The 23031-nt window shown below is 53.6% G+C and overlaps 1 protein-coding gene across 3 annotated transcripts in view; it reads right to left on the bottom strand.

Moving 5' to 3' along the window:
* The window catches only part of Cib4 (calcium and integrin binding family member 4), a 50721-nt gene extending 28129 nt beyond the window's left edge, over window positions 1-22592 (bottom strand). For all 3 annotated transcript variants that reach the window (XM_010604819.1, XM_010604818.1, XM_010604817.1), the window contains exons 1-3: window positions 22485-22592; window positions 22065-22099; window positions 13934-14030 (exon numbers count right to left, since the gene is read on the bottom strand). In XM_010604819.1, the coding sequence (XP_010603121.1) occupies window positions 13934-14030; window positions 22065-22099; window positions 22485-22592 (240 nt within the window). The remainder of the gene's footprint in view (window positions 1-13933; window positions 14031-22064; window positions 22100-22484) is intronic.
* Between the last annotated feature and the right edge of the window lie 439 nt (window positions 22593-23031).

Here is a 23031-nt window from a genome sequence, read left to right on the forward strand (position 1 = left end):
CTCTCCCTCTCTCTCTCTCTCTCTCTCTCTCTCCCTCCCTCCCTCCTTCCCTCCCTCCAGGGTCTGCCAGATTTATTTAGGAAATAAGTAAATTTATTTCTGTTCACTGCCTTCTGATGAAAACCACTTCCCCAGGAGCACCCTATAAAGTGCTGCCATTGAAGGGTGACTCTAGTACAGGGCTGCAGCACTGCCATCTTATCTAATTACTAAGACCATGAGGAAAAATTGCTATTGACACTTCAAAGCCAGCGGCATCTGGGGCAGGGTGGGAGGGTCCTGTGAGTGGGAAGACCTCTGTTCTGCCAATTTGGACAGAGGGGGCTGGGACAGCTAGAGGCAGCAGCAAGGAGCGGGGTGGAAGAAGGGAGGTGAAGAGACACCTCCAAGACAGCCGTTTCCTGGGCCCCTTCCGCCTTTCCCCAGAGTTCAGACCATGCTTCACAGGGGGGAATTTTCCTGGGCCTCAGGGATGAGTCCAGGATTTTTGGCTGGGTAAATACAAGGTGAAGAAGACATGCAGGACATGGGGGCGGAAGGGACAGAAGGACAGCAAGAGCCCCTCCCCCCTATTCCTTAGGTCTCTCCCCAAACAAAAGAGCAGAAAAATGGGACAGGGCCAGGTACCCTTAGGCCACAGAACCAGAGGGAAGGTGGTTTCCAGGAAGGCCCCAGGTGCACCCGCCTGGCCAAGGAGATTCTCGAGGATCGGTGCCGGGACTCCTGCAGGGCCCTTGACAACAGTTTCTACTGTTTTCTGTGTAAAATACAAACAAAGCTCCCTGTGCCAATATAAAAACCTTCACAACACAAGCTGTACCTGTGTTTTACAGGCAGTTAGTGAAAACGGGGGAGGTGGCTGTAACCTCTGTGACAAAGCCAGCTGCCCAAAGCCAGCACAGGCACTGAAGGTGCAGAAGACATCAGAAAAGGCTCCTCAGCCCTGGCGGAAGCCAGCGGCACCCTGCTTCAAGGGTACCGTCAGCCTCAGAAAGGGAGACTCATCCACCCCGGGCACCCTGGAACCACATTCCCTGTGGACTCGTGAAGACAACTTTCCTTTTTTCCATGCATCTAAGTGATTATTTTGCCCCTCACTTTGAATCAACTAACAAGGATGGAAATGGGCCCCCATTGTGGCCCCCAATGTCTATCACACCCCCTCCCTGCCCACCTTGGTGCACAGTGACTCTTTAAATACCAGAAGTTTAAACCTAAACAATTCAAGTACTTTACTATTTTACTTATATTTCAGTCCTGACATTTACAGAATTTTTTTAAGGCCTCGGTTTTCTGTTCTTTTCTTTCTCCTTCATCCTGGGAGCATCACCCCATTAGCTGAGGCCCGGCCAGCCTGCCTCACTTGTTAAGCTCCTCCTGTTGGCTCAGATCTCTAGGTCCTGCACCCCACCAGACTTCCCTCGACCACAGCAGGAACAAGAAGCAAAGCAGAACCCTGTGCTTGTCAGTTATTTACTGTGTTCTGGGTGCTGCCTTGCCACACTGACGTGCACTTTCCCAGCAGTGCTTTGCTGCACCTATGCGGTACAGATCTGTACCTCCACTACACAAACCATGAAAGCCAAGGAGCTGAGTGGCCAAGAAGTTTAACCAACCAAGAGAAAAAGCAGGGATTTGATCTCAGGTCTGTCTGACCCACGGAGCACATTCCAGGAGACCCTGCACCACGGTGGACAAAAGTAGGTGGAGCTGCGGAACCCTCCGGGCCAGCAGGGGGGCCAGGCTGAGTGCCAAGGAGCACGCTCATGCTTAGCACTGGTGCTACCCACAGGAGGAGCGGGGAGACACAGAAAATGACCTGCAAATCTGCACTTGTGCCACAGCCAGCTGAGCCGATGACCTGCTGCGGGGACGACCCGAAACTCTGCATGGCCCTCACCAGCACAGCCCCAGTTGTGCCACAGCACAGATCAGGGAGTCCTGGGCTGGGGCCGCCACACATTCAGCTGAAGATGCAGAAGGAGCAGTGTTGGGGCCCCCATGAGCACAGCACATCTGGGGACATTCTTGTCTGGCCCCCTGGGGAAGAACAGTGAGAACTGGTCAGACCGTTGCCGATTGTTTTGTTTTGTTTTAGGTACCAAGGATCGAACTCAAGACCTTGTGTTTGTGAGGCAGGAGGTGGTACTACTGAGCTAAATCCCTGGCTATTGCCTATTGAAAACCCCTGGGTAAGGTGACTTCTACCCAACTTGGAGAGAGGTCTCCATCGACGTGTCACAGGGCTCACCCTTTATCACTGATTCAGTCAAGGACATTTAAAAGCCCAATTTGAGTGTGTGTGTGTGTGTGTGTGTGTGTGTGTATGTGTGTGTGTGCATTCTCCCCACCCCATGGAGCATAAATGTTTTCCCAAGTTACTACTTACTCAGTGTAATTATCATTTTAATGGTTGCATAGTTCACATTCTCAGAATGGATGGCCGGATCTATCTACTGCCTCCAAGGGGAACCTGGAAAGCTAGACTGGGAAAGTAACTCGGGAAAATAAGGGTATTTACTGTAAAATTATTTATAGAAGCAAAAATAAATAAATAAAACCCTGGAAACAATGTTAATGTCCAGCAATGAGGGGATGGTTTGGTAAATCACAACCCAATGCAATTATGCAACCATTAAAATAATAATTACACAGACTATGTAGCAACATGAAAAAGAATTTATGCCTGATGGGAAAAAAAAAGCACAAAATAGAGTTGTATCTATATATGTCTACAATGTTGTGAAATAAAGCTTGCTTAGGGAAAAAGATGGCAGAAGAAAATAGAAAATGAAGACTTATGTTAGCTTGACGGGGTGCTGAGAACTTGCTTTTTAAAATTTTTTATTTGAATGCTGCTGTGCTATTTTAACAACAGATAAAAGGGAAGTTAAAAAAGAAAGTGTGCTTGGAGGACAATGTGCTAAGCATGCAAACCAACTTTCCTTCCTAGGGCCTGGGAGGCAGGAGTTTTTCTTCTCTTTCTGCTGGGCTTTTTGGAGCTAGAGGCCTCACCCCCAGACTCGGTGAGGGGCTGGGGGACACTCTTGTCTTGTAAAGCATGACAAGAAGTAGGGGTCCATTAAACAGAGTGCTTGTAGCCACACGTGTGGCTCAAGTCCTTTCTGGGCAACAGCATGGTGCTGTCTCAAAAGCTGAAAACCAGGCTAGGGATGCAGCTCAGGGCAAAGGCTCTGGGTTCAATCATCGCCAATACTGCAAAGCTCACAGAATCATAGCAGCGACAGAGTGCTCAAGGAGAGGACAGTTCAGTGCACCAGGGCCTGAGCTCATCTCTGGTCAGTGTGTCTTAAGGCCTCCATCTCTGTCTGCCTCTTCTTTCCAGTTACTTTATGGCCAAAGGTAGACACCTAGCAAGCCGTGAGCTCTTCTGCTGATCATTCCACATAGATCCAAGCGTCTTTTCTTCCCCCATGCTGCTTTCACCCTCTCACTGTCCCTGCCTGAGAAAGCTGTGAAGTCCCTGGTGGCTCGGGACTCTCTAAGGAGCATGGGACTTGGGGTGGGCACCGACACCTGCCCGGTCCTGTGGAGCGGCCTTCCCTTTTCTGGATGATGCTCCCTATTCCAGAGGCTGTTCGCCTGGGAACAAGCAAGCAAAAGCAGCTGAGCCAACAGCGCCGCTCTGCGGAGAGCAAGCAGCCCTACTCCAGGCTGCCTGCCGGCCGCTGCCTCGTACAGGTGGGCAGCACTCGGGGTGCGGGACCAGGGAGGGGCTGCGCTTCCACAGGGGCCGTCTGCAGTACGCAGCTCCAGAGAGAAGCCACTTCTGGTCACTCTGTCCTCTGCCACCTGAGCAGTGGTGCTGGCCGGATGGCTGTCCAGGACAACTTCCTCCCCTCTACCCCCTTGGGTGAGGTTGGGGCTCACACATGAAGACTCCTCACAAGATCCTGTCACTCTGAAGCCACAGCCACGTCCTCCCTGGGTTGTCAGCCTCCCCAGGAGTGCTGCCCTTGCCTAGAGTGCTCGTGCAGCCACCCTGCATCTGGCCTTCACACGAACCCTCGGAGGGAGGCAGAGCTGCTCTCATTAGGTCCATTGTTCAGATGGAGAAACTGAGGTCACACACAACATGCTAATTCAGTGCAGGTCTCCAGTGGCGATCCTGACGGGCCTGGGAAATGCCAGGGGCTGCACCCTGGAGGGCACTAATCTAGGGCCTGGCGCTCGGAAGGGGCCTAGCCAGGGGCTGAAGTCAGAGCTGAGGAAGAGGGCTTGCCTGGGTGTCCCCCTGTGGTCAGGCCTGCCCTTCTGCTCCTGGGTGAAGGCGTCCCTACACTGCAGCTCTGGAGACCAACAGCACCAGACAGGTGGCTCCCCCCATACGCTGCTGCTCAGGCCAGCAGGAAGCCCTTCAAAGCTGCACAATGTCTGGTCCCTGTGGAGAAAGCAGCAGGCCTGGGGCCTGCTGAGGGTCAAAAACCCTGGGAATGGAGCCCTGGCGGGGCCCAGCCAGCACCTCATTAGGAGCCCCGCATGGGGGAGGGGTGCTCCAGGAACAATGTTGTTTATTTTTCTATTTTTAAACAAGTCTGAGGTCTCTGGGGGCACAAATGAAGTTATCAGCAAAGACATGAGTGGAATAAAGCCTCCAGCCAGCAGTCCAAGAAGGCCCCGGGGAGTAGAATCTTGAAAAACTGAGATGAGGCTTGTTTATCTTGGACCCTGAGTGCAGGCCTGGGACCAGGGTGCCGGACAAGCATTCCCCAGGCCTGCTGGCCCCTCCCCAGGCCATCCCGGCTGGCTGCCGGGGACTTAGGCACCAACAACACTGCGAAGATGACCCCAGCCCTAAAGCACGGCACAGGCCGGCCCTGCACCCGCCCAGCCTCCCATTCTACCCTCCTTCAGACGAGGCTGGCACCTGGCCTGCTCTTCTGCACCTCTCCCCGGGCCAGGCAAAGGAGACGTGGCATCCCCATCTCGAAGGTGAGGAAGGGAGGCCCAGAGAATTTAAACGACTTGCCCGGTAGCCCTTCTCGTTCCACAGCACCAGACCCACTCAGGCGCTTCATGGCCAGAATCATCTATTCTGCTCTTGGGAGTGCTGAGAGAAACTGTGAATCATTTCAGAAGCAATTCAAGGCTGGGGTGAGAAAAACCTCCTAGGAAGTGTGGTGAGTCTCAGGGAAGGTTGGGCCTCTGATCACTGCTTCTGGTCTGCGATCCAGCCCGTGCCGGGTGACTATGGGCCAGTCACTATTTACTCCATTCCTAAACTTTCCCCTCCCAGAACCGGAATCAGTAACAGTAGCTAATTTCCAGGCTCGATGTCCAACAAGCTATCGGTATGAGGGAGGAGATGGAACCAGTCAAGCTCTGCACAAATGAAAACAAAATGACCCCGGCTCCTGCCCCCAGACAAGGTGAAAGATGGAATGAACGGCTGCACCTAGCGAGTAGCAGGACGTTGGCTCCATTGCTGCCTTGAAAAGCCCCCCAGCACAGGTTGCAGGGGACAGACACGGCTGCCCCAGGCTGCCTGGGTGCAGGGCCACCCTTGGCCACCCCATAGACTTCCCCACGCCCTCCCAGGTTAGGGGAACGGGTCAGCTGTGCCAGGGCAGGGTCAGCTGTGCCCTGCCCTGGCTTCCAGGCAGAGAGTCCGGGCCAAGGCAGAGGAAGGAACTGGCCCTGGGCCACTCCGCCCACAGCCGAGAAAGCTAAAACTAGCACCCAGCACTCTTCCCCACCTCCCCGCCTTCCCTAAGACACTGTCACAGGAGGAAACCCAGGCCCCAAGAAGAGCAGTGATGGCCTGAGGCCACCAGGGCTGTGGCAAGGCTGAGGCTGACCCTCCGTAGCTGCCTGCTCAGCCCAGAGCAGACTGCTTCCCAGTCACTGAGCTTTTTCTGAAACAAACCGCTTCCCAGTTCTTTGGCTGAATGTCTAAATAAGGGATTTTGCCCATTCCTAACCCTGCTAACTGATAAAGTCGTCAGAAAAAGATCTAATGATGCCCGAAAATGCCGGGGATGGGCCAGCTGCCAGGTTGCCCTTCCAGCTCTGACTCAGCCTTGGGGACCTGGGACCCATGGGGCAGTGGGCAGCATGCCGGAGGCCGAGTCCACTGCGTTCCATCAGCTGTGGCCCCGAGGAGCCATTGGCCCTGCCTCCCAGCTGTGAATGAGGGTGCAGTGGCCTCCTTGAGGATTAAATGAGATGGTACATAGGGCATTCCACACAGGGCTGGCTGCCCAGCCCAAGTTTCAGAGGCAGCTGGCTGGTCCGGGCTCTGCTCAACAGACGTGGCCCTGCAGCCCTGGGTGAGCAGGGAACTGAGGTCACCAGCTCTACTGGGGAGGCCTTGGGCCTTGATCGGCCCCTGGTGTTTATTTATCCCAGTGATCCAGCTGCTTCTCTCTGATGGGTGCAAGGCTCGGAGTGACCTCAGGCCCTGGAGGTGGGGCCTTGGGGTGAGAGCCTGGGAGACCAGGCTTGGTGCTTTGTTCTTTCTTCTTTCTCAGTGGAACATTTGTTCCACTCGGGAGTCTGGGCACTAGGGGTGGGGCCCAGCTTGGGGACTTGGGAGTCAGACAATTCCCAGGCCTGCCGTGGGAGCCCAAGAGGCTGGGTGCTGGGAGCGGAACCTGCGGACAGCCACCCCAGTTGACAGGACACATGGACCTGCTGCCCAAGGCTGAGCCCATCACCAAACATCCAGGCCACCAGCTCCTTCCCATCCTCCTTTCTGTGTCCACCACACGCAGGAACACACGTGTCACCTGCCTGGCGATTCCGTCTTCCCCAGAATATGAAGGGAGGAAACAGAAGTGTAATTTGCAACTATGTGGCCTTGGGAGCCTCATCTGTAGAGTAGGGAAACAGACCTGTGCCTCAGAGGTAGTGAGACTCACACGGGGTAGAGTGTGACAACTTGGAACCATGAAGCATGTGCCTCTGGGCAGTGGACATTTGGGCCTGAAGAACGGAATTGCCACATCCATCCAATCTGCTGCTTTTTTTAGCAAGCCCGGGAAACTATGGGGTGAGGGAGGGATGCCGGGTAGTGGCCTAAATACAGTGGGGAGGATTATCAGTGGTGCAGCTGTCCCTGCCTGGGCTCTGGTGATCAAAGACTCCCCTGCGGCTGCCAGCGGCTGAGCTCATTGTGCCTGGGCTCCTGGGAGCTAGAAGGTCAGGATGGCTCCTCATCGAGGACCGAACCTCAGACACAGAGTTTCCTCGGGCTGTGGCAGGAGTTCAGAAGGCAGACAAAGCCGAGACTGGGGAGAAAGGCCTGGGTTCAAACCTTGCCTTGGCCTACAATTGTATGGGTCACACTCAGTCTGCTGGCTTTGGCTTCTTCCTCGGGGAAGGCCTTTCCACCCTCAAGAGGGGCTGCAAGGGGGTGGTCATGACAAAGCTGTGACCATGTTAATCCCTAAACACAGCAGGAAGAGCCCTGGCACCCAGGGACCGGCTATCTCTCATCCCCGCCTCCTCTCAAATGGACAGAAGTACTCAGACTCTCCAGATGTGCGGTTTCCTATGGGAAAGGGATCCCGGCACCCGAGCGCCTCGAGAACCCCTTCCTAGCCATGGCTCTACAGATGAAGCGGGTGACATTTGTGGCAGCAGTTTTCCTTGGCTGGGGGCCTGGCCCACCTTGGAAATGGGGGTCTGTCTGAGGCAGGTGCTCTGGGTGGCCCTGGCCTGGCCCTCTGGGAAGGGTGTTGTGCCAAGTTGTGCCTGGGCCTCGGGAGGCCTCACAGCTCCCCAGAGGAAGAAGAGGGTGCTGACCAAGCACGTCCAAGATGCCTTCTGCTGGGTCTCTGGGAGGGGCTTTGCCCACTGGAGAACCTGGGCCAGACCACTAGGCCCAGCTCTTGGCACTGGGCTCCGGAATCTGGGCTCTGCAAAGCCCCATGTTCTTTAACCAGAATTTCCTTGTTAGGCCCCAAGACCTAACTCAGCATATGACCTGCCACAAATGTGTGTGTGTCTTCTCTGGAGCGATCGAGCACCTCCTCTCACCATTCTGCCGAACGGTGTCCTTACCCTTACCTATGGCGTCTTCTCTCTGATGAAAGCAAAGGGTAGGAGTGACATTTCCAGGGCTCTTTGCGCAGGACCCTCCTTGGGGAGGCTCCCAGGATGCTGGGTGACTGGCATGGGGACCGGAAAGAGGGTCATATGGGAGCCGTGAGGACACCAACCAGGCAGAACGTTTGGGGCCCTGAGAGAGGGGAACAGAAGAGTCTGGGGATGCAGTTGACATGTGTGGGGAAGACTGAGAGGGAGACAGCGGGGCGGGGGGAGGCGCAATGAACGCTGGGAATAGCGAGCACTTGCACCTGACTCGCTCCCCCAACCACCGCTAACACGAAGATGAAGGGGTTTCTTGGAGACCCAAGCCACAGAAGTAGAGAACGTGAGAGGAGACAACCACAGTGGCACAGGGACACACCTGAGAGGCAGAGGGACCGGTGGTAAGTGACGGCAGAGAGGAGAAAGCAAGACCCAGGGTCCCGGTAGGGAAGGGTGACAACCCACGCTACATCCGGGAACCCCACAGACGAACTGGGAGCCCTGGAAGTTCTGGAAACAGAAGTTGCACACAGAAGGCTGCTCCAAGTGGTCAGCGCAGTTAAGGAGGAGAGCTCACCACTCCGCCCTGCCCGCTGAAGGGCTTTTCTCCGGGGAGAGCATAAGAGGCCCTTTCCACAGTGGGGGACGTCAGACACAGCGGAGAGCTGGGGATTGAGTAAATAAATGAATGCTGAGCTCGGACACCCCTCCAGCCCTCTCTCTGCACTTGGCTCTAGGACTCTGGCATTCAGAACATGACTCCCAGAGTTTCCAGGAAATCCTCAAGAAATGGCCTTCGGCTCACCTTCCAGTGAAACCCCAGCTGACAAACCCACCCGGAGCTCAAATTTTGAAACAGCTTTCCGGGCCCCTCTCCTCACTCTGTTATGGACACACGATCACCAACTCTCCACAGAAGGCCTCTCACATGAAAGACAAGAATCTCGACGAGCAAGTGGAAAAAGCACCTTGAAGGAAAAGTCAGAAAAGAGCTGGCACGGAAGACGAAGGGAGGGCACCACGGTGAAAAGGGGAAATAACCACAGGTCATGTCAGAGCTCAGTTCCAATGTGTGTGCAGTCATTACAGTGCCCACACGCGCTATGGTTTGTGTTATTTGTCCTCCCAAACTCAGGCAAGAACTTCATCCTCCAAGTTTTATGTTAATGGTCGTAAGGGGACAGAAACTTCATCCTACCATGGTATTTGGAAGTAGGGCCTTTGGGAAGCGGTTAGATCAGATGAAATCAGTAAAGCGGAGCCATAACTGAATTCTGGTGGCTTTAAAAGAACAGGGACCACACAGAGATACACATCCCACCAGCCTCCAAACCTGAGTGAAATAAACCTGTTTTTTCTATAAAGTAGCTTGACTCAGGTATTTTGTTATAGTACCAAAAAAGCTGAAGAAGACGGCACCAAATGTTGCTCTACTCCAAATGGTCCTACAAGCAGACTGGAGGGTGCGGAGAGTACGATAGTCATGGGGAGGGGAAAGAGCTAAAAGCCTTCCTTCCCTAGGTGCACTCAAAGGCCAAACTGACAGGAAGGGCAACACAACTGCTCTCTTTGGGGGTATGGAGCCATCGAAAGAATCAGCTAAGAGTTGAAATGTTGGCCTTAGATACGACAGTTTAATTCTTGGCATGCATAGTTTTGATTTTCAAGTGTTTAAAAATTTAAAAATTAAAATGAAAAGAATACACTCTCAACTGTACATTTCCTACTTTGGCAATTTCTTGAGAAGCTGAATAAATATTAGGACTTTTTGTTGCAATTCAGCTTCGGGGATAGGTTCTCTGCGAGCTGTTAGAACATAGGCCCCAGCCCATCAGCAGGATTCAGAAAGGCCCAGAAAAACTGAGATGGAGCTGAAGCCCCCAGAGCCCACGTCTCATGCCTCCTTACACCTGGAGTGTCTTTCCTAAATCTTCTGTGCTCAGTCAGAGTTGAGGCTGCGTCCAGCCCGTGCAGCCCGGGATGGGTGGGTGGGGGCTGTGGCTGAGAAGAGACGGGTGGAAGAGGCGGTCTGGTCAGAGTGAGGCCTTTCCACCAGCACCAAGCCCCGGGTCTGTGCTCCAGCCCCTCCGTCAGTGTCTGGGTGGACACAGAGAGATGCTCTGAGCCTGGAAACCAGAAACCTGAGTCACTGCACTCTGCGCTCCTTGTGTTTACAGAAAGCGAGAATATTTACAGGAACAGAAACATTCAGCTAACTGACAATTAAAGACCCGAATACGGCGCACGAGGTGAACTCAGGAGCTGCGTGGCGAAGGGGCACCGTGTCCCAGCCCAGCAGGGGCCTCTGTCAATGGTCTCTCGCGATACCCTCTGCTACTCAGGACCTTCTGGCCCCTTGCTCTCTGCTGGCAGGCAAGACCCCTCCCAATACTACCAGGCCCACTTTTTCCATGAGGGAACCCAAGCTAAGAAAACAGAAGTTTCTTCCCAGACCACTCAAGCCCCTGAGCCAAGTTATATGCGTCCCGGGTGCTCCCTGGGGCCCTGTTCTCCAGGCCTGTTCCGAAGAAGGCCTCTGGGCTGTGTGAGTCATGCTACTCCCGTCCCTGGGCCACAGAGGACACAGGCCCACCCGGGCCCTACCTTCCTGAAGGCCTCCCCTTCTCCCCTTGGGAAGAAAGGCTCCTGCTTAGTCCAGCACTGGAAAGATGCAAAAGAGAGAGACCTCAGTCTTAGCTTTAAGCTCTGCCAGTTAAGCTGAGGACCAGTGATGGGTCAGTGACAGTGTTGTTGACAACCGGGGACAGAGGGAGAAAAATAAGGACAAAAACGGATACGTTGGGAAAGAACAGCTCTTGCTTTTGAAATGAGATGCTTCTTTCGTTCTTGTTTTCAAATTAACATTTTAAAAAAATGAAATGATGGTGAATGTGGATGGCACAGCTTTTAATGTCTTTACTTGGCAGTATTGAAAGTTGGTATCTCTAGTCCCTCCTCAAAATAATTTTTTATAAATAAAAAGTCTAGGACGCACTATGGTAGATGACACAAAGAGTGCGAACAAGCCCTGGGGCCAGAAACACAGGTTCCGGGAGGAGAGGAAGGCACAGGGCGTCTAGTCCAGTCTCCCTGGAATGCACACATGCCACACACTCCTGCCGGGGGCCTGGCCGCCCTGCTTGGTTCCCCCCCAGCGACAGGCAGCCCATCTCCTGATGCACAGCTCTGGTGACTGGAAAGTATTTTCTCCCGTAGTGCAGGAATGGGGTGGACAGGTACCCGAGTCCATAGAGCGAGACCAGGAAAACACACTGCACAGCTCCCGCAGGCCTCAGGCTGGGGTCCGATCGCTCCTCTGCTTCCCACCCCAGTCATTTCTCTGGTGAGTGACTCTGCCAAGATCACTCGCAAGTGAGTTCGAAACTGCCCTCTGCTTCTCTCTCCATGGCAGTGGCTCGGGGTCCTCACTTCATGAGATGGTTCTGGCCATTCTAGGCCAGCAGGAAAAGCAACAAATAAACCACCAATGGGGGAGGTGGGCATACAAAGAAGTCGATGAGGTCCCGCTAAACATGCACACATCTGCACCGAATGAAAAGCCTGGGAGGAAATAAGCCAAAGGGCCACGGCATCATCCCTGAAGGTGAGTTGACAGGTAGTTTTCATCTTATGTCTGCTTTTCTGTCTTTTGTAATTTTCCTGCAACAAACCGGCGTTTATTTGTAAAGCAAAATAAGGTCATGAGCCTTTAGGAAGGTTAAACAAGTAAAATCAAGGCCATGCAGCCCAGAGCCCTCTTCCCAGTCGCTTTCCAATGACTAAGGGGGTGGGGGCACTGGTGCTCCTGAAAAAGCCAAGATGGCGGTACCCTGGGGGTGTCCTGTCACCTGGAACCAACTCCACAGCGAGCCCCACCATGCCCCGTTCTTCCTGAGCCCAAGACAGGAGGGAAGGGAGGGCAGGGGCCAAGGAGATGGCGGCCCAGCGCTCTACTCAGCACAAGGGGGCCCCGCAGGACCAGGAAATGGAACCAACACGCAGTGTGACCCGCAGGCCCCCTGACCCGACCCCAGGGCACACCCTGCCCCACCAACCTAGGCTCCAGCACCCCAGGGCAGGTCTTTCCTTTGGGGGCGCCAAGCTCAGCACAGGCCCGAGGGCTGGAGGCCTCGCTGGGGTCTGAGTCCTACATGGGGGCCCAAGAGCCGGGATGACTTAGCTCTGCCATCTCTTGGCCACGGGCAAGTCTTCCTTCTGACCTTGGGCGTCCATGGGCAAAGCCAGGGAGGGGCCACTTGAGAGTGAGCGGACGGTGGTGGCCTCGAGTTACTTTCCAGCTCAGCATCAGATTGCCCGGTGGGTGTCTGCGTCCCAAGGCCGGCCCGGCGCCTGCACACGTGGTTGAGCACAGGGGAAGTGTGCCTGCAAACCGGGTGCAGGTGAGTGCGTGTGGGCTTAGGAAAAGCAGGCTCCCCGTGTTGTGTCTGGCACAGACACGTTCTCCCATGTTTCACCGTTTTGAGAGTTCGGCTTCTCAGGCCCGGACCCCAGCTGTGCCCAGCCCTGCTTGTGCTACGGTCCTCTCCATTCCCACAGCCACCGAGAGCCCCAGCTTTGTGTCCTTCAAACTCTGTCTCTGCCTCTGTCTGGAGCAAGGTGTCGCTTAGGAGGGGCCCTGCAGCCACTGGCTGAGCGACTGCATCCGCCCCCCAACCTTGGAGCCTCTCCTTCAGCACCCGAAGGTGCTGCTCTAGGGGCCCAGCTCCTTCCAGACAGAAAGGAAGAAGAGCTCACTGCATGATGACAAACTCCAATCACTATTCCGCCAAGATCCACATGAGGAATAGGGAAGTCTGCCAGCGCCGTGATTTGCTAAGCTGACATCGCCTCTCTTGGTGTTGTACAGATTTTAATTAAAATCTCAGGAGTGATTTGGGAGCCCTTTCATTGTGCACCTCAGGGCTCTGCCGGGCTTCCCGTAACAGAGACAAGGACTCCGCCAGTCCCCAAAGGGTTGGAAGATGGGAAGCGAGCTGGCAATCCCTGCAGGCTCAGTGGGCTCTGGTGACCCCCTGCCAGCCCCTCCACCTCCCATCCGTGCACAGGAGAGGATGTCGGCCCTGGGAAGTGGGTTGCTCGAGGGCACACTGTGGCGAGGGGTGTGTGTGTGTGTGTGTGTGTGTCCCTCCTGCGTGGGTAGAATGTAGGATGCAGCCCAGTTAAAAGTGGGGAGATGGTATGAGCACTTGGGTTACCCCTTTATTTAATGGGAACCTCTAGCTCAGAGAGGGCTGGATAAGTTGAGGGAGAGATGAGGAGAGGGCATCAGCAGCCCAAGTACCACCGTCCGTCCCTCCACCCACAGCTGGAGGTGGAGGGGCAGGTTGGGAGGACAGGTCCCTAGCAGTAAGCCCCGTTCTTCCTGATAGCTTCTGTGGGAAGAACCTGAGAACATTCAGTCCCTCCAGCTCTCATGCAGAAGAGCAGGGCTGCGAGGGCTGGGCAGATGGCCTGAGGGGTGCCCCGAGGGCCCTGTAGGGAGCCCAGCCTTCGCATTTGCCCAGATTGAGGCCAAGAGGGCAGGGGGCCTGGCTGGTGCAAGGTTGCTAAGGTGAGGGGTCAAGGGTGGGCCAAGGGACTGGAGGTCGGCGGACAGGACCGGGACAGCCTCCAGCTGGGCCCTGGCTTCCAACTGTAAACCCTGGGCCAGGTCCCAGCCCTCTCTACCCCATCCCAGTGCACCGTCCTGCTCCAGGCCTGATGGAGCAGGGGCAGATGCGTGAGAGAAGCGCTGGGAAACCAAATTCTGCTGGACTCTTGACTGGAGGTCGTAGCCCCTCTGAGCACAGCTCAGAGAGGCACCGGTGAAGCCCCTCGGCGGTCTGTGCCTTGCCACCCTGCCCAGTCCTGGACTTACCCTCAGGGCTGGCAGGGAGCTGACCTGGTCCACGGTCAGTGTGGCCTCCTTGTAATACTTGCCCGCAGGGCAGAGCTTCAGGAAGGTGTTGTGGATGCTGAGGAGAGAGGTGAGAAAGGCAGGGCGTGGGGCCGCTGCGGTGTCCCCTCTGTGTGGAGGGTGTCTCTCTGGGGGCAGGGGACCTCGACGACGGAGCAGCGTAGAAAGGCGGTGATAACCCTCCTGAGACGTCCTGAGCCCTTCCGAGTACCCCACACATCCCGAGGAAGGCCAAGAGGAGCTGGCAGGGGGGAAGGCGAGCGACGGTGCCCTGTCACCCGGAACAGTCGCAGCAGTTTCTGTCGGGTCTCAGTCAGTCCCTTGGGTGCAGGTAGAGATGCCAGCGTGCCCCCTTGTCTGCCCATCTGCCGGCCGTATTCTCAGCACATGGTGGGCTCTACCGGGCAGCAAGCAGTTCCAGCAGATTACATACAGCACCAAAGGGTCTTCCTACGGTCCCCAGTGTCCACCTGTCTGCCCATAGGCCGCTGTGCCAGTCCAAGGCACTTTGTAAGTGACAGGCGGAGGGTGAAATGGCTGGGCTCCCCAGAGAGAAAAGGGCGAGAGGGAACTCTGCCCCCAGCCAAGAGAGGAAGACCCCTCACCCTCTGTCCTTGTAACTCCACCCCGAACACAGGTTTCTGCCGACCAGGAGGGCAGCTGTGGAGAGGAGCCGGTAGTGACCTGGGGCCCAGAGGCCTGGATGACACCCCATCCTGCACCACCTGGTGGGGCTGTGCTAAGTTCAAATGTCAACTCTGTCACATAGTGGCTGAGACCTGGAGCAAGGTTCTGCAGCCACCTGAGTCTGTCCATCTTTTCATCAAGGCAATAAATCTCCACACGTATACGGGGGCTGATGAGGGACACAAAAGGTCAGCAGGGCACTGGCCGGGCACATGAAGTCCTCTCTCTCTCTCTCTCTCTCTCTCCTGTACTCCAAGTGCCTCTGGCTGTGCAGAACCCAAAGCTGGGCTGTGACTGAGGGAGCCCTCTAACCTGACCCAGGCCTGCTGTCTGGCCTCTACTCCTTCCCTATTCCTCTCTGTTCTCTCATCAAACCTCTAACCTCAGCTGAGTGCTGGGAGGCAAGTTACCTGATCAAATTAATTCTCACTCAGGAGTGAATGATCTAAAGCCCCCTCCCCACTTGCCTGGGGTATGTGGTTTTATAAACTCAAATGAACTTTGGTGAGTGGCACTTAGGGACTTGTGACTAAGAGAAGAAAAGGAAGACCTTGGGGACGATTTTACGGCTAGAGATTCAGAGGTAGAGAAGGAGGCACCTCAGGGCCCAACAGCAGAGACATCAGAGTCACCTGTGCTACCCTCCCACCGCTCATCTTGTCACAGCTTGTTGACATGTAGGAGATGTCCCTTGGTCCCAGCCACAGGACAGTGGAAGGAAACAAGCTGTGCTTCTGCCGCCCCCTTCCCCTGCCCTGCCCAGGCCCTGCTCAGAGTCTTGGGAGGCCCATACCTGTTGGCTGTGCCTGGCTCCCTGGACCTCTGGCTTCCAGAAGGCTTTGGCCCCAGGGAAGCCCAGCAAGCAACGGGAGGTAGTGAGGCAGAAGGTGCAGATCCACCCTGGCCCTCCTGGCCTCAGTGAGACTCTGGCATCTCTCTGTCCCTCCTACTGAGGGCCCAGGGGATGGTGGCCACAGCTGCAGCCTCGCCTAGGTGCCCCAGGCCCAGATGTGGTGATAGCTGGTGACTTGTCGTTTCCTCTGCCCCTGAAGAGCTCCTTCCCCCTAGCTCATCTCCAGAAACCTTGATGGAGGGTATCACTGCCTCCTGCTAGGATGCTGACCCATCTGGGCATGACCAGAGGTGAGAGCTACAACCCCGGCTGTCCGTGGGGAGGCAGAACTCTCAGGTGGCTGCATGGAGAGGGGACCTGGCAAATGGGAGGCGGGGTGGAGCGTGGATATTCGGGGACAGCACCATGACCCTGCTGGCCTCTGCCAATTAAGAAACCCCCATCTATCACTAGAGGCTTAGAGTGAGTTTGAGCAGGACCCAGAAAGTGGGATGTGGGGTGGGTTAGGAGAGGCCCTCTCCCAGAATGCACTGGGGCAGGAGTGCCCAGCCCAGCCACTAGGAGGACCGCAAAGGCACCCTCTCTGCAGGTTGCAGCAAGAGGGGTTGGCCATAGCCAAAAGAACATTTGTCACTGTCGTTAGAATTGCAGATGTGGGGTCATAATAAAAAAACAGACCAACTTTCAGTAAGTTTATAAAAGGATCTGTGTCCCACCCCCTAAGACTCTCCTCCAAGGCCAGAGCAGGGCTCAGCACTTACAGCTTCCACTGGTTTCCCCGGGTTTCTAGACAAGGGTGCAGTACCAACCCCACTTTCTCCTTTGGGCCCAGCTCTTCAGGCTTCCCCTCACCCTCGGGTCAATCACATGGCCTGAAGACACTTTACACACCGCAGATTTTAGTCCCCCGTCTTCTGCTTCCATGTGACCTTGGACAGCTCACTGCAGTTCTCTGAGCCAGGCTCCTCCCTCTCAGAAAGGGACAATGACACTGTGTAACAACAGCTGTGGCCTGCTCGGGGCTGAGCCGAGTGCCGGGCGTCGCTCACACAGCGACACTGGTGGATGGGACTCCGTGGGATGTGACACTGCGACTCTCACTTCACACATTCTGATCAGTCTGGAAACAGAGGCTCAGTGGGGCAAGACGCTCACAGCAGTTTCCCAGCCAGTAATGACAGAGCCTCACACCCAGGCTCTTGCTTCCAGGAAGCAAACGCGCAGCGCTCCACCTGCAGACCTCCCGGTGCTCTGTGGGAGGACTAGGAACTCGTGGTCAGGACAGGGCATGGAGACTGCGATGTTGGAGCCTCCAGGTGCTAAGAAGGAAGGGTGACCTTCTAAGAGGCAGTGACGTCACTCAGTGGTAAAGTGCCAAACTAGCATGTTCAAGGCCCTGGCTTCAACCCTCAGTACTGCAGAAAGACAGAGGAAACAAGGGAAGAGGAAGGAAAAGAGCGGCTTTGTGGCCAGATTGGTCTGAACAGGGCTAAGGGGAAATTTTTACTTAACCCAAAAAGGTGCCAAAGTCATCTAAAGAGCTCAACCTGACCCAGGTCAACCCGGGCTCCTGCCACAGAGGTCTGGACTAGATCAGGCCACCCCCTGCCCATTAAACCATGAGTCCCCCTTTGCAGAGTCTGTGGCCACGGCCAGAAGGGCCTAATCCTCAAAAACACATCTGGGAGGCAGGAGCTTGTGAGACAGCTGATTAACCAGCATTCAGAGAGGGAGCTAAAGCTTAGGCTAAAGGGGGCCTGGCTCCCTCAGTGACAAAGGTTATGAAAGAGAAGTCCTACAGGCTGAAAAATCTAGGGTGAACAGACCCTTTTTTTGACAGCGCAGCCGTGGCTGCTGTGTGTCACAGGTGGTCTGCTCCTCCCAGGCCTGGTGACCTGGTTTTATGTCCTTACCCAAAACATAGACAAGAAGGTGGGAAAATGTAGACAAAGACTCCCCACAATGGTTACCTCTGCCTGTTAGTCTCTAGGATACTTTTTTATTCATTCAATGGGCTACACCCATGCAATTGTATTGCCATATAGGCCATTTCTGTCACTTTCGTAGGGAACTCACCGTGTGTCACCAGAGGTCACAGAGGAAAAGTACTGGGCTTGATGTGGCCCAACTTGGCCTTGGCAGTCCAGGGTGGCTGTTTTGCCCCTGGGCACCGTAGCCATCTACTTCCTGAGCCCCTGAGCATCCACGTCAAAGCTGTTCCCTCGCTTTAAAGACAACATGCCCATACAACCCTGACGTAGTAGATACCCAGGTCGCCTCCGAAAAGCTAACCTATTTTCAGTGTGTGTTCCTGTGTGCGTCCTTCCGGAGACATTCTCCTTCTGTGTGTGTCTGTGTGAACGTCCCTCATTTCCCAAAAATAGCAGCATCCTGTATATATCAACCTAGCTTACCAAAGAAATACAGTTAAATAGGTTAAAAACACAAGTACTGTAAAGCTTACAATTTAAACTCCTAACACTCAGTGTCTCCTATTCACCTCTCCACGCCTGCTCTCCTGAGACAGGATTATGCAAACCACCTTGCTGTTTCTCTTGGATTTTTACTTCATATTTCTATAGTATTTCTAAAAACTAGGCAGATGCTATCATTTGTCAATATTTTTATGATAGATATTATCTTGTGATGTTCGCCTATAAAGAGGATTTATTTTTCACTATTTGCTTCTGCTTTCCTCATCCTCCCAATATACAACAATTTGTCGGAGTTGTTATATTATATGTGTATTATTCAAATGTTGCTCACAGCTGAGTTTCTTAGTGCTACATGATTACATTTGCTTTCATGAAAGGCTTTTGGTTTTTCCCAGTGTTGATAATACGCTTCATTTCTCTTGCTTAGGTTTCAATGTACTCTCATTGTTTCATCAACAAACTTTCTGTAGACCTGTAAAGTTCCTCTCAATATGGCGTTAATATCAAGATCTGTAGGTTCATTTTGTTTACTTAAGGGCACCACCCCTTGCACCCCAACTCCTTAATCCCAATCTGGATGATTGCTTTCAGGCCTGCTGACTACTGTCTTCCTTGTAACTCACTTTTCCTTCCTCTACTTTGAAACTGTTTTTTTGTCTGGATCCTGTGTCTGTTTTCTTGTCTTATTTTCTAGTTTTAACAGACCATATCCTTTAAAAGTTTTCTCAGTGAAAGTCCATAAGAGATCACATTTTTAAATTAGCACATCAAAAATATCGCTATTCTACCTTCCATCTTTATTAATAGTTCAGCTAGGACTTGATTTTAGATTGGAAATTTTTCCTTAGAATTTTGAAGGTGTTTAGCCGCTGTCTTCCAATCTAAGTTCAAAGCTACCTCGATTCCTGATTTGCTGTGTACAATCCATGTTTTTCTTTTTGGAAGCCTTTAGGACTTGTCATTGCCTCTGACCTTCTGTGACATCACGATGCCATGACTTACGTTAGACGCTGTCTCCCATTCCTTCCTTGTTACCTGGCGTCCCTTGGCTTTTGAATCAGGCTGTCCTGTGCAGAGGATCCCAGGTTTCATTTTGCCTGTTGGCCCTTCATCAGCAGCTACTCTGGAGCCCACTGTCCCCAGACAGTGACTGCCTGGCTTCGCTAAGGTGGGACAGAGCTGCCGAGTATGTTACAGAGGAATCACACACAACTCTGTTTTCACCTGACCCTGCATCCTGAAATTCGAGGCTCCTGACCTTTTCTAGGTTCTTGACTCTCTCCTCCAACCGCTGCAGGCAATTTCCTTTCCTTTCCAGCTTTCTGCTTAGCTAAGTCTGTGTCGCGTGTCTATCTGCTTTGCACTTTTCAAATTGTTGGTCTTTCTCATCTGCTGCCATCTCTTCTGACCTTTTTATCCCTATGGCTTTCTTTCTTCTTTTAGAAAAATTTCTCTCCTCTCCTTCCAGCAGAGGAAACAGAGATAGAAGATGCTGTGTTTTTCATGTTGACTGGAAGCTCCCTGCACTTAGCTCTCTTAATTGAGTCGTATTCCTCGGAAATGGCTCCATCCCCTTCCGTCTACGGGAGCGTCAGCATGGGCCCTGTTATATAACTGGAATGGCCAGGTCAAAAAGTCTTTCCCATTCTAAACCAGAGCACTGAGCATCTCCAGCCTTTGCTGGCCCTCGTGCCTTCCACAGAGCTCTCCGCAGCTGTTCCACATCCTCATCTGCTCCCCAGCTGGGCTCCTGAGCCTGGAACCTCACCTTGGAGGCCTTTCTGGTATCACTACCTGATGGTCCCTCCCGTCCAACATCAAGGTCCAGAAACAGAATGGGACTTGAGCCCCTCCACCTTCCACTCTGTGTTTCTTATCAGGGACACCCCACCCCAGCCCCTACCCCACTCCTGTTCACTGCTGCAGAGGGTGGGCACCACCTGGGAGCTCCCCAGGGAAGGGGTGGGCCCCTGTGCTCAGGACAGAGCTCTCAGAGGGGGTGGCTTAACAAGCTTTGTAAGAATCCTGTTGGAGAGTTTGGACCAAAGTAGAATCCTCCTGGGCAGCACTATGCCCTTCCCCAGGAAAGAGATCTTTGATGGACATGGGAACGGGCTGGAAATTCCTTCTGCACAGAGACCACCTCAAGGACTGGATGGACAGCCCAGGAGGGAGGAATCCCTGCAGGTGACTTGGTTCCAAGGACACCTTTCTCAGGTCAATACAGAGCAAAAGAAAACAGAGGAGTAAAACCTGGATGCCTCCCATCTTCTTCTCCCACTCCTCCATCCTCACCATTAGCACCATGACCACACTTGCTCCTGGCACATATGGGGAACCCTGGGACCCAAAGGTGTCACTCAAAAGCCCCTGTGTGGAAGGAGGAGTGGCTGGTCATGTTCCATTGCCAAGAGAACAAACTTTCCACCTCAAGAAGGACAATCTCATCATACCTGCCAACTTTGCCTGCAGTTCCATGGCTAGGGATTTCTCCAGTGTATTTACGCTTGCCTGGTGGACAAGCATTCTGTGCATAAATGTTTAATATGGCATTATTGGTATAAGTAAGAACTATAAACCACTTAAGTGTCTATCACAAGGGGTTGGAAATGAGTCAAGGTTTATTCACTTCAGAGAATGGTGCAAGGCCATTAAAAAAAGGATGAGGCAGATCTCTGTGTACTTTGTGTAAAACTAGCCAGGAAAACTTTTTTAAAGGCGCAAACAGCATGAAGGGGATGAATGCGACAAGATGGGTGGATAAACTGTTGAAGGCGACGTGCACAGAATATTCTCCAGGGAACCTGGGTGACAAAACAGCAGTGACCAGAGCTGGTCCAGTGATGACCGAGTGGACTGGAGACAATTGCTTCTCATTTGGGATTTTTACCCCATTCAATTATTATTATTATTATTATTATTATTATTATTATTATTATTATTATTATTATTATCATTGGTACCAGGGATTGAACTCGGAACTTTGCACTTGCAAAGCAGGCAGCAGAAACACTGAGCTAACTCCCAGCCCTCCATTCAAATTTCCTACCATGTTCACATGTCATTTTACTTTTATTCACGCATTACCTTCTTAGAAAATACCGATGGGGTTCTATGGGTAGTGGGACATGGGTTGTTTGGGATATTGTCATATTTTTTCTATTTTTTAAACATGTGAGAACATTATTTCTAAGAGAAAAATCACACGGCCCCGTGACTGCCCCTGATCGACACTGCTCCTCACCACGCTTTCCTCTTTGTAGCTGGAGAGTCTCACGCTGTGGCCTCCTGGAGAGGATTACTCCAGGCAGAGAGGATGAGGGGAATGACAGGGACTCAGGCCAGAGTCCTCCCTCTTCCCTGGAAATTTATTTATCTAACAGGCTGTTGAGCACCAGGCTCAGTCATGCATGCCACACATCTCATCCCATCCACGACCCCATGTGGGGGCATTTGTGGCACCTCCACGATGGCGAAAGTTGTCATTGGCCAGGAGCCTTCCCTACCTTCACCCCAACCCACTGCCTCCGTCGCACACAGCACATTCAGGGCCTGGAGGGAGGCCTGGGCGGGCCAGACGGGACAGAGGCCAGGCTGAGCATCCACGAGGCGTCACAGTTAACCAGCCAGTGAGGGAATGGCCAAAATGGGCTTCAACCCTGCTTTCCCTGAGTTATTCCCTCCTTTTCCTCCTTGTTTCGAGGAGAAGGCCCTGCCAGCTCCATGGTTCTACAGAGAAACCCGCCTGAGTCAGGGTGGGGGGGACGATCCTGCGATCCCAGTACTCAGAGCAGCTGAGGCAGAAGGACTGAAAGTCCAAGCCCCAGCCTGAGCAACTCAGAGTGACCACGCCTCAAATAAAAAGTAAAGGAAAGGGTCAGAGCCCTGAGTTCATTCCCTAGTACAAAAAATAATAATAATGACAGAGAGGGAGGGAGGGTTTGAGGTAGACGTTAAAGCAGAGTGACCCGATGCTTGCTTCCAATCCAGGCGTGGTGCCTGCCCCAGATGCTGCACCAAGGCTGCGTGGCTCTGAGCAGGGACAGACCAGGGCGAGGCTGAACCAGGGAAAGAGCTAGCACACGGGAGAGAAAGTGGGACCCGTCCCTCTACTCACCACAGAATTTCATTTCTGGTCAGGAAGGTCAAGGCCTGCAACAAATCAGAGAGGCGACTGCCACTCAGTCCAGCCCTGCCCTGGCCCCTTGGGAGAGTCAGAGAGCACTGGAGGAGGGGAGGAAAAGCCCACACTCTCATCTCACGGCCGAGGAATTGGGGGTCGCAGCCCAAGAGAGCTGGGAAGAAGACGTGGCCTCTTTCCCTCCTCTCCATGCAGCACAGACCTGGAATGGGGGTCGGGGACAAAGCCAACGCTGTGGGCTCCGGGTCAGGAGACACGGGATGGCCCACATGGTGGCAGGTTCCCTGAAAGCAAGAGCCACCACTGCCTTCCCGGACAAACCCTTGTGCCTTGGGCGAGTTCTCCCTTTTATCCCACCTGCCTTGGGAAGCTCCCACCTGCTCCTGCTCCACCTACCTGGTACTCTTCCAGGTCCTCCCAGTGCATCTGGTACCTCAAACACTGGCCCATGCCAACGCAACCTCCCCTCTGCCAGCTGCAGAACCCAGAGCCCCAGGGGCTCATCCCGTGTTACAACCAGTTGATCTGGTTGCCATGGTAACCCAGTTCCAACTTCTACCCCTGGGATGACAAAGAAACAAGTTCTTTTGGTTCCTCGGACAAAGAGACATCACCCCCCAAACCACAAACAGAAAGACAGTTTCTGAGAAAAGCAGTCCTGAGAGTCACACTATCAGCTAAGGAGTCACACAGCCCAGCTGACCACGTGGCTGGCCTGAGGCAAGGTCCTCAACCCGTGTGTCTCAGTGTCTTCTTCTGTGCAGGGGGATGATGATCAGGACCGTTTTGAGGATTAGTTGAGTCAATGCAGATACCAATACTGGCTCATAGTAAGTGCTCAATAAATGCTAGAATCAGGTCCCAAGTCCTGTGCCAGGTGTGGGATGCAAAAGATACACCTTGGCTTCAAAGCTGGCCTAAAGGACACAGAAAGGCACAGAAA

The sequence above is a fragment of the Fukomys damarensis genome, unplaced genomic scaffold, assembly GCF_012274545.1.
Source record: "Fukomys damarensis isolate Sample0158 unplaced genomic scaffold, DMR_v1.0_HiC HiC_scaffold_2, whole genome shotgun sequence".
NCBI classification, from domain to species: domain Eukaryota; kingdom Metazoa; phylum Chordata; class Mammalia; order Rodentia; family Bathyergidae; genus Fukomys; species Fukomys damarensis.